General features: G+C 34.5%; 1 protein-coding gene across 2 annotated transcripts; it reads left to right on the forward strand.

Moving 5' to 3' along the window:
- The first annotated feature begins 3,513 nt into the window (after nt 1–3,513).
- On the forward strand, nt 3,514–11,451 carry LOC131014343 (uncharacterized). 2 transcript variants are annotated; one of them, XM_057942278.1, is made up of 9 exons: nt 3,531–3,882; nt 4,097–4,200; nt 4,239–4,264; nt 4,371–4,571; nt 7,456–7,529; nt 9,032–9,181; nt 9,832–10,117; nt 10,611–10,844; nt 10,922–11,451. In XM_057942278.1, the coding sequence occupies exons 4-9, from the start codon at nt 4,425–4,427 to the stop codon at nt 11,276–11,278; spliced, it is 1,248 nt and encodes a 415-aa protein (XP_057798261.1). In that variant the 5' UTR covers nt 3,531–3,882; nt 4,097–4,200; nt 4,239–4,264; nt 4,371–4,424; the 3' UTR covers nt 11,279–11,451. The 2 variants fall into 2 exon arrangements, with proteins under 2 accessions (XP_057798260.1, XP_057798261.1); XM_057942277.1 differs by having other exon boundaries at nt 3,514–3,882; nt 4,097–4,264.
- The last annotated feature ends 2,980 nt before the right edge of the window (nt 11,452–14,431 follow it).

The following is a 14,431-nucleotide window of genomic DNA, read 5'->3' on the forward strand; positions in this document are numbered from 1 at the left end:
AGCCATCCATTGCGTAGTAATATAATATCAAACCACTCACAATTTGCCACACGCAACATTTTGATCGGAAGCCTCCGATCATATCGGCTAACAGTTCAAATAAGTCATAAAAAATCAGTACAAATGTCAAATAGTACAAAAAATAATAGGCTGTTCACAATAAACAAAAATTTCATACCGATATCCACCGGAAGCAGCCTTCTGCCATCGAAGGAATGGATTCAGCTCCGCATAGTTGAAGTCAAAATCAGAATGATCATATTTTATGAGATCCATCGAGGTTTTGCCAGGCATACCTTTGCTTTTAGACGTTGTGCAATCCAAATTCATTGAGGCATCAAGTTTGTTGTATAGGCATGGCTGTTTTCGCTATTTATGTCCTTGGTCTTCAAGGATATCCCAAGAAAAGTTTTCGTACGTGGAAAGAAATATTTTTCTTTAAAACCTTCAGATTTTGGCCTCTTATCATCAGGGAACAATGGCTTCTTCATAAGATTATCGGTTAAAGGAACCGGCTTCATAGGATCATGATGAATAGAGTTATTCAGGGCTAGTGGATCTTCATACACTCATTCGTTACCACACAATTCATTGTTTAAACCCTTCTCTGGACCTGCAGCCATACCCAAAATAAGGTCTTCAAGATTCACAAATCTAGCAAATTCGCCTCCATCAACAGGCACCTCTCCATTACTTTTCCAAAAAAAAACATTCATCAACTTTCATGTCTTTCTCTCCATCCGCTTTTATGGGGTCTTCACTTGCCTTGTGGTTAAAGTAATTAAGATCGAATACACTCTATCACCTCATCGTGTAAAGTTGTATTTCAAGTGTCAAATTCAACATCGAGTTTATCTATTTTATGATCTAACTTCTCAACTTTCTCCATCAACTCCATGATCAAGAAGACAATGGCCTGTCGTACCACAAAAAAAAATGTAAGTATAACACAATCATCATTTTTGGGTTTAAAAACATGCAATAAAACTTACATTCCTATTACTCTTTGCATTTTGTTCTGCCGCAGCGAAATTCAGAGTTTTCACAGTATTTTTAGATAAAGGCAGGGCTAGATGCTCCATTTTCAGCATAATCATCCTCATCTTTGGGCTTCTTTGCTTCAATTTTCTGTATTTTTTCAACCAAACAACTGGAATTGCGGGGATATGCACTTAACACCTTCTTCATTGGAGACTTCTTTGTTTCATCTGCTTTTTCAACATGGTCATCTTCATCGTATGTCAGACGTCTTTTTTTCTAATAAAACTCTTTGAATTAAAAACAGAAGTGGGTGAAGCTGGATGCAACGTAGAAGGAATACCAAGCTGATCCATCATCTCATATTCCTTGGGTGCACGATGATTGGAACCTAAAACAATGAATAAACTTGTATTAAGATACGGAAAATATGCAAATGAATTGAAATGTGAATATAATATATGCAACATACCAGATCCCTTCCATATCTAGGTAAAAAATAAGGCCACATGTCATCGAAGAAAAAACCAGAATCAGTGGTCTACAACTCTCTTTAAAACCTTTCCTCAATGCACCATGACCTATTTATAGCCCCTTAAATACATCATCACTGCCCACCACAACCTCAAAAGTACCCTCCCCATCTACCCTCTCCAATTTAGGCTGTTCAGCTATATAACTCCTAAGAAAGGCATAGTGATCCTCAACTGACCCCCTGACCAATTTTAAGGCAAGTTTCCTTACCTTATAAAGCCTATCTCTGCTAACCTCAGTAGCAAACCTATCAGCTATGTCTCTTCTCAAATCCTCTATGTTCCAATCAGGTTTTACTCTAAAGACAGGTAGGTACTTTGTTGATATCCATTTGGAACTAAGTAACTTGTTCTTCGTAACCCTCTTACAGTTATGTTCCCCACTCAATGACTTAACCATGGAAGACTTATCTGCTTTTACAACAGAGGCATGCACCTTCCATGGACATGGATGCTTACAAATAGCCTCACACTGGTCTTTAGATACTCTCCTGAATTGAATAAACCTCTCATTTGCAATTGCCCAGCTTGTTAATGCTTCCTTACATTGATATCCATCTGCAAATCTAAGCCATAGCTTTATATCAAGCTGTTTCTCATCAGCCTTTAGATCATACCTAAATTTTTTTTTCTTAGGTTTTACCATCTCCCCTTCACCCTAACTCTCAGATGAATTAACTTCCTCACCAGATTCCTTATAAGTTGATACATTTTATTCTTCTTTTTCATATACACATTTCTCTATTAACTCCCCAACCCACGAATTAGGACCCGTTTCCCTCTGATTTATCCTAACTTCTAAATATTCTTCATCATCTAAACCTTCCATGTTAGCACCATCATCCTCATCATTTTCTTCCTCATTAGATGGCATATATTCAACATCGAAGTCACTGGTTATTCCTCCATCATACCTTTCAAGCACTCAATCCCCTCCACTTAAATATATAGTAGGTAAGTCTGATAGAAGGTCATTGAGAGTAGGCTCATATGCCCCATCATCTACCTCAGCTTCTGCCCCCGTATCTACCTCAGCTTCTGCCCCAACATCTACCCCTGCATCATCATCTGCCCCATCATCGTGTAACCTAGTCGCACCTTCCACAAAACAGTTTAAAATTCTGTTAGAGCTAGTTAGGAGACCCGATATCTTCATCACCTCTTTGTCAGTTTTGATTATCTTAAATATATATGACTTAGGCTCCACATACAGTAACTTACCCCATCCTGAATAACCCAAATTAACTCTCCATTAACTCCTTCAAATCAAAGAACCCAAACTTATCTACATCAAGGTCAGGAAACACTACATTTTTTTACCCCCGGAATACACATCAAAACTTTGAACTTCACGAAATGACCCACCGTGATGTATGACCAGTGTAAATATGCAACTACAAAAAAAATGCGAAAAAAAAACCACTTTTCAAAAACCTAATCACATATTGTAAGAAGGACGAAATCTGACAATCAACTTGCTCATACAGAAACCTCAATGCACGATTGTAAGAACCTACCTGTCATCCATGTTAGCAACACCTTCCTTCTTCCTTGGCTGCCTTCGTTTTCAGTCGTGCTCTCCCATCGCTTCGATTTTCCTTCGAAACTTTTGATTATCAGAATTGTGTGAGTTTTCTTCCTTCGTCGGTCTGTCACTTCCTAATTGAAGAATGAGATAAAAATTAGGTTGTGCTTAATTAGGGATAACATGATTAGTTTAATTAAAATTGAAGAAGACGTCCTAAACAACGTCGTTTTGGACGTGTGATGTCCCGCATCATGCCATGTAATCTTAAATAATGTCCACGTCATTACCAGTTAAAATTATTTTTAATCAAAAGTTTCACCGTGTGCACATTGCAATAAAATCAAAAGGTAATGTATTGTGGAGCTATTTTGAAAATCATGTGCAATTTACAAATTCGGTAATAGTTCATGTATTTTCCGACCATAACCCTAATGAAATACCACCGATACTTCATTATAAAGAAAAAGCTTTTAATTTTTATCCTTTCAAGTTTGCAATAAATCTCATTTATGTTCCCAACTCCTTCCCTAACTCAAAAATAAAATTTCGATTATCATAATTCAAATGATAATCGAACGAAAAAGTGAATTGATTTGATTGAGCAGAGCAGAAAAATCTGCGTATATTTGAAGCCGCCATTATTTGCCAGTCTGGCCCAAGGTGTCCTCCCCCGCCAGCATTCCTACAGCGCAAGAAGTTATCCTTTGCCGTGAATGTTTAAACCAATCCGGCAATCCCACTTCTTGCTATTTCAGATCTGATCATTTCACTGTTAATTCGGTCGATATTTCTGCTGTTTCGTGCGAACAATTGCCGGTTCCTCCCTTCGATTCCGTCGATAATGTGAGTTCATGATTTTTTTCGTTTTATGTTTAATTTGGTCTGCAACATTGGTTGGCTCCTACATTTTGAACTCTGTAGCGACAATATATCTCTTTAAGTTGCCGTTTCGGAGACCCATTTTGGAGTTTTCATTATTTCCTGAAGGCTCGATTGAATTGGAAGTTCTTATAGTCATTGTATCAAGCAGTTTCTGATCCTTGTTTGCTTTTTTCAGGGGCTTCCCTGAATGCCAGTCTCTACTGTGGGAATCTACACCCTTCTGTTAGGGATTAGGGTTTTTATATGTTTCAAAGGGATTCGGAGATAAGAGTTGGTTTGGTGTATTACAGTAGAAATTTTTCCCAATCAGTGGATTAGGAAAGCCCTGAATATAAGTATTAAGGTCTGTGACAATTTGTATTCGATTCTTAGATTGAACTACCCTAGCTCTCTTATTTTTGTACCTCACAATTATTGCACCAAATGATTGCCGTTTGATATATTAATAGGATTTCTTTTGGAGAAGATCGTCATTTGAACTGATTTTTTAGCCTGGATTGGAGATGGGGCCAATATACTACATTCTGATAGCATTGCCTTGTACAATCGGCGCAATGACATTGGCAGTTCTCCACATTTACAAACATCTTTTGAATTATACTGAGCCCACATATCAGAGATACATCGTCCGTATTATCTTTATGGTTCCTGTGAGTATCTTACTACTCTATGTTGAACTTAATGCTCGGCATTGCTCTTCTCACTGCTGCTAATAGTTCACATTCTGTTTGATCTTTTAATTGTTTTTTGTTACAGTTGAAGCCTTCTCATTTAACCTGCATGATAATGTGCTTTCTTAATAAACAATTTGTTTTCTCATATGCTGCTGCTCCTACTTTCTTTCAAGTTTCAAATAGTGTTTCTAAATTACTTTATTTGGAATACTCTGGGAGAGTTTCTTGTTTATTCATGCAAGCTTTTATCTCAACTACTGAGTTTGTAAATACTTGGATGCTGGCAACTACGTAGTATGGAACTTCGGTTAACTAGATCTGTAGGTTAACCATATAACATAACAGGACACATGCAATTCTCATCACAAACAATAGTAAGATACTATAATGTATGCAGCTTTTGCATCCGCGGTCCATTTTGGTATTCAACAGTTAATTAACTGTGAGAAAAAAAAAATCAATTTACACATGTACGTCATTGTAAAAGCCCTTAAAAAACAAAAAAAAAAGACTCTTGTCATCATTTTAAAGACAGGTTCTCCAATGAACTAGTTCAGGTAATAATAAGAAGCTCACTGTGTAGGTGACAGTAATTATAACACTTAAGAAAAGCCTCTTAATTGTTAGAGCACCAAACTGCTAAAAATGTGGTCCAGTCATGGAACTGCTTCATGCTCTAGGGAGAAAGTGGATATTTAGATGCAGATCTGGAATATTCATTTGTTGATGGTTGGTGTATTGTCTTGTGCTGAAGCTGTTCTTAAGGAAAGCACTCACAAGTTAAACTATTCTTACTTCCTTTTTTGCTCGGGACAGGAAACATCACTTAGATATATGTATGCCGTTTTACTGTTAGGGCATGATTGCATTAGTATTTTCCTCCGGTTGGTAGAGGAAGAAAGTCATCTTTAAAGTGACTGGTTATGAGTGTATTTACTATTTAGAGATGAAAAAGAAATTTAAACCTATTTTATGTTGAAAGTAACAATATCAAAAGAGAAGAAAAATAAGAACTTGCAGGCAAACTGCCCCAAGCGCCAATCAAGGTATCTTCCTGTCCAAGCAAAAATCTGCCAGCCCAGGTAGGATCACTTTTCTGACGCCTCTAAACTCTAGCACTTAAATAACAAAAGAAACTAGGGCTCCACAAACAAAAGCCCGTTTCATCCTTTTATTCTAACCCTAAATAAGTTAATCATTATAAGGAAATAAAGTAATAGTTTCAGACTATCAGGAATGATCTATAACAGTTCCTCCCTGTTCAAAACAGCCTTGTCCTCAAGGCTGTAAGCTGACTCAAAAAAACATCCCACATCTCCCGCTTGACTTCAAAAGACGTCCGAATGCTTGACTTCAAGTACACATAGTGCTGCACACCCATTCTGATACCAACAAATCTGAGAACAAGGGCGAACACATCAAAAGATAGAGAGAAACTGGCCATGAAGTGTCCCTTTGAAGATACTATCTCCAATGCACGGATGTGAAGCAACAAGCTAGTGCATTCTCTACAACCTTTGGCCGTGGAGGTTTTATGAGCTCCTTTTGCAATGCTAGATGAGTGAGACAAGCATAACCCGTTGAAGGTGATGACGCACACAGGTAGACGAGCGAGCACTGTCTCAAGAAGAGGAGCAGGCACTGCTGCCTAAGGGAGAGAGACAATCGCCTGGCAGGGAGTGAAAGGAAAAAAAGCAGGAGTTCTCACTGTTGTTTAGGTGCGATTCTGGGGGCTGGCTGAAATGGCTGTTTCAATGCAATCCTGGATGGCTGGAGCAACCACTGAGCTGACGTGTCGATGCTATTTACTGTTGCCAACATGCAATTGAGTGTCGAGTCAACATCCTCTGTATCATCTTCTCCATCCTCTTTTGCATCCAGAAGGTTGGACCAATAGATAGAGTGAAGGGTATTTAAAGATGAAAGAGAAATTCAGACCAAACTTTATGTTGAAATTGAAATGGAAATATATCAAAAGAGAAGAAAATTAAGAACTTTGTGGAACCTGCCCCGAGTGCCAAGAACGGATCACGATGCCCAAGCAGAAATCTGCGAACTTGAGTAGGATAACTTTTCTGATGACTCTAAATGACTCAACTCTAGTACTTAAATAACAAAGGAAACTAGGGCTCCAGATATAAAAGCCTGTTCCATCCTTTTATTCTAACCCCTAAATAACTTGATCAATTAGCAAGGGAGTAAATTAAGTAGCAGTGTCAGGAATGATCTATAACAGATCTAATATAGGATGAAGGATGTAAGTCTCTTGTTTGGCCGCAACGGCGCGACCAGGGTTTAACAATAGGTCAGCTGAAAAATGAAAGATGGGAAAAAGGAAAAGATAGTGGGAAAAAAGTGCTTCACACTGGTTAGCACAAGGCTAATTCATGAACCAAGACTGTATTCTAAGGAACTTCAGTTTTCGTTGTATCTGTGTTACATATGACCGCTTGATTTTTAAATCCCTATTCTACTGCATGATAATAATATTGAGGAACACGAACTGAAATCAATGTCTTGACTCTTAACTATTGATGGCATGGACTAATTGAAATTCCTTGAAAGAACTTCTTAACTAATTGCAGACCATGCATATCAAGATGCAACTTTAACTAACTGAATCGTAATCCTTGCCCTTGATGTCATGCCTGTATCAAATATTTCTATACTTGCAATACCATTATATCTATTTATTTAAGGATGCTCAGCATTGATTTATATTTATTTTTTTGTGCTCATACCACAGAAAAATAGAAAGTAGTTGATTTGTTTGATTAGAGATTGAACTGGACATATTTCAAGTTCCTTGTATCTTGTAGGTGTGCGTCCTGACCATCTTGATGTTTTGGTTATCTAACAGGTTTATGCATTGATGTCTTTCTTATCCCTGGTCCTAAACAAAAGCACAATTTACTTCAATTCAATAAGAGAAATGTAAGTATGGTTGTGATCATTTCTTTCTTTGTTTTTGTATCACTCTCTATATCTGCACAATATGGGTAATATGTATGAGATTCTCTATTGCGCTCCTTCAAAACAAATGGCTGTTAGTAAGAATTGAAGAGTGGTGTGATTGCATAACATTATATCCCTTCTACGTATTTTTATGGAAAGATGATATTCTCTCTCCTAATCATCCTCTGATATCTTCAATATTCTTTACATTCTCTATCCTCTTTCTACAAGTGATATGTCTCTATCATCCTTTTGTTCTTAATTGCATACTCATCGAGCGTTTCTTGCCTTGGTGAACTTTTGTATTTATTGTTATATGCCATAATTATTAAAAAGCTATAACTGATATCATAGAAAATACAAACTATTGGATTGATATTAGAATTTCTCTGAAGTGTTCATAAGACAAAAATCACAAAATAGAAGTGTTTTTATAATAATAATAATAATAATAATAATAATAATAATAATAATAATAATAATAATAATAATAATAATATATTAAAACCCTAAATTAGTGATTATTAATTGTGATAATGAAATTAATAAAGTAATTAAAGTTCAATTCCATTCAAGTTAAATGAAAAAAAATAAAAATTATAACTTCACATACTGCATTCCTTATGGATATACCAGCCATATCAATTCTATATTTATTTCAATCATTTCCCATCATCATTCCGTTCCCAAAATTATTCCATCCCTGTCAAATTTCATTCCTACGTATTAGTGATTCTCTATGAATCTATTATATCTTTTATTATTAGTTTGAGAAAGATTGTGTTGGAGTTAACTCAAATCTTGAAGCTGGAAACCCATCTTATTTCGTCAATAAGATGGAACATTGCTTTTCTTTCTAGTTTTTTGAATTGAGTTCATAGCCCATTTATTTGAGCTACTGAGATAAATATCGTGCAACTGTGCAAGTGACAAAGAAATAATTCTTTCTCGATGAACAAAGTTTATGATGGCACTCAATAAAGTTCTCTTCTTCTTTTTGAACCCACATACACTTGGTGTACCATAAAGTTGAAAGAAACCACTGAATGGTTTGAGCCAATATTACTGGAATAGGCTAAGGGCTCAACTGTTACTTCGTATCACATGGTATCATAATATTTTCTGAATGATTAGTAGTTTACTTGCCATCTCATGCCACATTCTTTTTACTCAAAAAGTCTTTGTCCTTTAAGTCTATAGTCAGTATATTCTCCTCTGCCTCTGATTTCAAGTTATTATATATTATCACATGAATTTGCTCAAGTCCTTCCTGTGTTTTTATGATGTTCTTATGCTGCATTGACAGTCACTTTTGTGCATGTCTTTAATGATTAAATCTACTTTTTTCTGCCTTTGCTACGTTTCTCTTGAATCTCATTCTTCAGTTTACAAGATTGGTTCAATATACTGTTTTAGATTTTTTTTTTTCATGAATATGATTTTTTTGGAGGGATAATATTCTGATTACTTGTCTTTTGAAGGTATGAAGCATGGGTCATCTATAATTTTTTGTCACTGTGCCTAGCATGGGTAGGTGGTCCAGGAGCTGTTGTCGTAAGTCTATCTGGTAAAGTTCTGCAGCCAAATTGGTGCCTAATGACTTGTTGCTTTCCCCCGATTCCATTGGATGGGTAAGTCACTTCTTAGCTATTTATGAAAATATAATTTGTTTGAGTTCGGGACAAGTATTCAAATGTAGGCATCAAGATCATCTATTGTATCATCAGTTTAGTCTCTTTCAAGTTTATTGTTTAGTATGTCTAAATGGACTATATTCTGCTGATTGAGAGTAGGTTTATCAACTCAACTAGATATTCGATCTTCGAATTCCTTATTTTCATTTTTGTTCCATTGAATTACATATTTTAAGACTAGAGTATTCAAAGGTATTTCACTGGTTAATCTGTTGATGCGACAGATACTAATTCTAAAATTGCTGTGAAATATAAGGCATATTAACCTCCAGTTTTTCCAGAATTGTTTAATAGTTGGTTTCAAACTTGATTATTGTTGGATTGCTCTGATTTACTTGTCACTGCTCCTTAGCTGTTTAGGTGTATTTGTAAGTGATTTTGCTTGTTACCTGTTGTTTCTTTCGTCAATATGAACAATTATTATTCTGTTGCTCAGTCGTCCCTAATAAATTGTTTCCTTAAACTTTTGTTTATTTAAGACCTTTGGAATTTATTATGGAATGGATATTGCCCTGTACGTGCTGTATATGTAAATGTTGAGCTTCCTTGGGTTGTTCTTGGTTAACCTATGGTTGCTATGCATGCAGGCGTTTTATACGTAGGTGCAAACAAGGGTGTCTGCAGTTTGTGATCTTGAAGCCCATTTTAGTCATTGTTACATTAATGCTTTATGCGAAAGGGAAATACGAAGATGGAAACTTCAATCCACGACAATCATATCTCTACCTCACCATTATCTATACAATCTCATACTCGATGGCACTTTATGCGTTGGCCTTGTTTTATGTAGCTTGCAGAGATTTACTTCAGCCATTCAATCCTGTTCCGAAGTTCATCATAATCAAATCTGTAGTATTTCTTACATACTGGCAGGTAAGCTGTAAGCTCAGTGTATGGGTACAAAATCTGAGAGGCTGATGATGAAATGAGCTGTCCTGAATCATGGATTCATCATTCATACTTGGTGTGATTATACTTACGCATGCTTCTACTTCAGATGCTGTATCATTCTTGTCATCCTTTTTTCGTGTATTTCCTATGTATATTTTCATATCTATACTGATCCATGATAATCACATTTAACCTTTCTTTATGTGGCCACCATCACTTTTTCATCTGTAGCTTGATATTTTGAGTATCTATGTAAACCATGAATCTCTCTCTCTCTCTATTGTGTTTCTCGTCACTTTCTGCAGCTTGCCTATTGTTTCACATTTGCTTTTACCTTTTCTGGATTACAACGGGATGCCCTAGATTTCAAAGCTGCTCATGTTTTCTGCTCGATTACTGTTATTGTGGCACTGATCCTGCTATGTGCTTGATAACCTATCTCGTGTGCCTCATCATAATAAATTTTCTCTTACAGGGTGTATTGGTTTTTCTTGCTGCTAAGTCTCAACTAATAAAGGATACTACAGAAGCGGCGGAATTTCAAAATTTTATAATCTGTGTTGAGATGCTTATTGCGGCTATTGGGCATCTTTATGCCTTCCCTTACAAAGAGTATGCTGGTGCAAATATAGGCACAAACCATGGCTTTACTGCAAGTCTTGCCCATGCTTTGAAATTGAATGACTTCTACCATGATACAGTACACCAGGTAAGGTTGCATTCAAATGGAATTCATGTTTTCATAGTATAAGTATTCTCACAATCCGCATCTTGAATTTTGCACAGTTTGCACCTACCTACCATGATTATGTGCTCTACAATCCTAGTGAGAATGATGAGGGAAGAAGAAAGTACAGGTCACGGACGTTTGTCCCAACAGGTCGTGAAATGGATACAGTTAGAAGAAGCAAACATTCGTATGGAAACAAGTTAGAAGATATACAATTATCGAGTGTATCATCGTCGGGTAGTAGAACTCCTGAAAATACAGATGCTTCACCAGATATTCTGAAATTGGAGGCTATTGACTCTTCGTTGCTCATGGATACATCAAATGCTGCCTCTGTGCCTTATGATGTTTCACTTGTTGACATAGACATGTCTAGTTACCCAGCAGAGGTGCCAGCAGCTGAGACAAGGTGACACCTGTGATCTCTAGAGCATCTCAATGTTTCTGTATGTTCCATTCTTTTCTCTTAAAAAAGAAATAGGTCTCTCTCTCTCACTAGAATTTGACATTAGGATTTGTACATATAGTCGTTCAAAGACATGTTTTGACATTTCGTATAATGTTGGTTGAGTGTGGTTACTCTTTATTGTCTCGGAACCAATATTTCTTGCTTTTGTTTGATGGATATTCTTGCTGGCCTTTAGTTTCTAAAACGAATGAGTTGGAAATTTGTGTACATCCACCTCAATTATGGTTCACCTCTCTCCAATTCGAGTTTATTATTCCCTTTGCTAGAATTTATTAATCACAAAATTTGTCTCACGACTAGGGGTGGTAATCGGTTCGATTCGGTTATAATCGAACCGATTAACAATGAAATAGGTAACCGAAAATCGAACCGATTTTTTATTCGATTAACCGATTAACCAGTCCGATTAATCGGTTAAACGAATTAACCAGTTTATTTTCAAAAAAATTCATAGATATTACCAAAATAATATTCTTCTTGTAATTGGTGTTATAATCTCGTTGACGGTTGCATTAAATTTTATTTTTTACTATCACTTTTATCATAGATCAAACATAATGGATGCATATATATATAGATCAAATGAATGCATACATATATGAAAAAATTAATACAAATTAGTCGACATAAATTTTTATAAAAGACAATTAAGTAATTAGTTAAATATGATTTGATATTTCCTTCTATTTTCTTTTTATGATCTATTGTTCATCTCTTTTCCGATTCGATTAAAATAGAGACGTGAAAGGTTCAATTTTTATGCCTCCGTTGCAAGAAACAAATTAAATATATTACTGCGATATCATCATATGGCAAATGAAATGGTGAAGTTGGAATATCATATTATATACTTGTACTAAAAATAAAGACTCGGGAAAGGTAAATTAAAATTTTAAAATAAAATAGTATAAAACATTAGTAGAATATAATAAATATATGTATTAATTATTATTTAATCGGTTAATCAATCGGTTACTCGATTACCGGTTAAACCGAGTAACCGGTATATATAAATCTTAATAATCGGTAACTGAACCGAACCAGCTAATTTCAGTTATCGGTTAATCGATTAATCGAAATTTCGGTTTGGTTACAGTTATAACCGAATAACCGAACCCGAATATTTAGGGTTAGGGTTGAAAATTACAAATATTATGCGTGTATTTATTTATTACAAATATAATATTGTCAATAGAAATATATTAATTATTTTTTTAAAATAAATTTTTTAGTCCGATTAGCCCGGGCTGGATTGACATCCCTAAGAAATAATATGGAAAATTACACTTGCTTTGTATTACAACTTGTAAAACTGAGCAACAAAATGACCTAACTATAAATATAAAACTTGTGTACATCATAATTTTATTATATATTTAATTTAATGGCATTTATCTATCTATTACTACTATATAGTGCTCGTTTGGTACGTGGTATATGAAAAAATATGATATGTTTGACTGTATTAATATTATATTTAGTAGAATGTATTGAAATATCGGTAAAATATAATATACTCCATCCGTTCCTGAAATAAGTTCATCTTTTTCTTTTTTGGGACGTCTCCCAAATAAGTTCCTCTTTCTTTTTTTCCATTTTTGGATAACTACCCCACCACTAATAATACTTTATTTATTCTTACTTTTCACTTTTTCACCAATCTCAATACTAATTATAACACTTTTTTCACATTTTCACCACTCCCAATACTAATTATAACATATTTTTCTCCACTATCAATACACTTTACCACTTTTCCTTAAAACTCGTGCCATCCCCAAAGAGAAACTTATTTTGGGGACGGAGGGAGTATGTTGTTTGGTATGATGTATCAAGATCATGTATGAAATTTTAATTTCTAAAATATCGTTATAATTAACATATTTAATAATATCACTTTAATTGATATTAGGGCAATTTAGTCAATAACAAATTAATACTCCCTTCGTCCATGGAAGAATTTTCTAGGAGGGAGTGACACGAGTTTTAAGAAAAATATTGTTGAGTGTATTAAGAGTAGAAAAAAAGTTGTTGAATGTATTGAGAGTGGTGAAAATGTGTTATAATTAATATTTCAAAAAATGAAAAGTAAGTAATTATAAGTGGTGGGGTATAGTCCAAAAATAGGTAGAAAGATTTTTTGTGGACGTTCCAAAAAAGTAAGATATGAAGTTCTTTCGTGGACGGAGAGAGTATATATTATAATTAAGATTGATATTACGTATACTACCTCAGAGATGGTATGGGAATTAACACAGATCCGTAAAATTTTATCGATCTTTTGGATTTATAAATGATCGTGTATTTCATACTCTTTTTTACCAAACAAGATATTATGGTGTCATAATTATATTATACACCATAACCACTCGTACCAAATGATCCCTAAAAATATGTATTCTTATTTTTTTTTATTACTATTATTATACTTAAAATATCCTTGCTTATTTTTATTTTTAAAGTATTCTTTAGTATTTTATTGTAAATATAATATTTTTATATTCTATATAAAATAAAAATAAGAATCCTTTCAAATCTAAAAATTATTCAAAATTATGATAAAAATTATTTTTATCTTTTTCATGTATAAACATATACTCCCTCCATCCTTCAAACATCTTCCTCTCTTTTCATTTTGGTTCGTCCCCAAAACATCTTCCTAACCTACATTTGGAAATAATTCCACTCATTATTACTCTTACAATCTTTATTTTTTGTGGGACCCATATTTAGACATGGCCAAAAAAATCAGAACCGGGAACCGAACCGTGAACTTTGATTCATTCGGCATACGTACGCAACTCAATTATAACTTAAATGTTATAATTAAGCTCAAGTCATATTTTCTTTATTTTTTCCCCCCAATTACAAGTTGTAAACTAAGTTGTCTTAATTTTATTTTAGCATCCAAAAGTTGTAATTTGTAAATTGTATTTATAAGAGTTGTAAGGTTGAATTATAAGTTCAATTTAGAAAATAAAGTATATGGACTTTATATTTTCTTGTGTCTTTTATTTTATTAAAGCAAATTTCATTAAATGTTACACAACAATACAAATTACATAAAAAAAAAAAACGGACAGTTCTAACTGTTCGA

The sequence above is a fragment of the Salvia miltiorrhiza genome, chromosome 3 (assembly GCF_028751815.1).
Source record: "Salvia miltiorrhiza cultivar Shanhuang (shh) chromosome 3, IMPLAD_Smil_shh, whole genome shotgun sequence".
Taxonomy (NCBI): Eukaryota; Viridiplantae; Streptophyta; class Magnoliopsida; order Lamiales; family Lamiaceae; genus Salvia; species Salvia miltiorrhiza.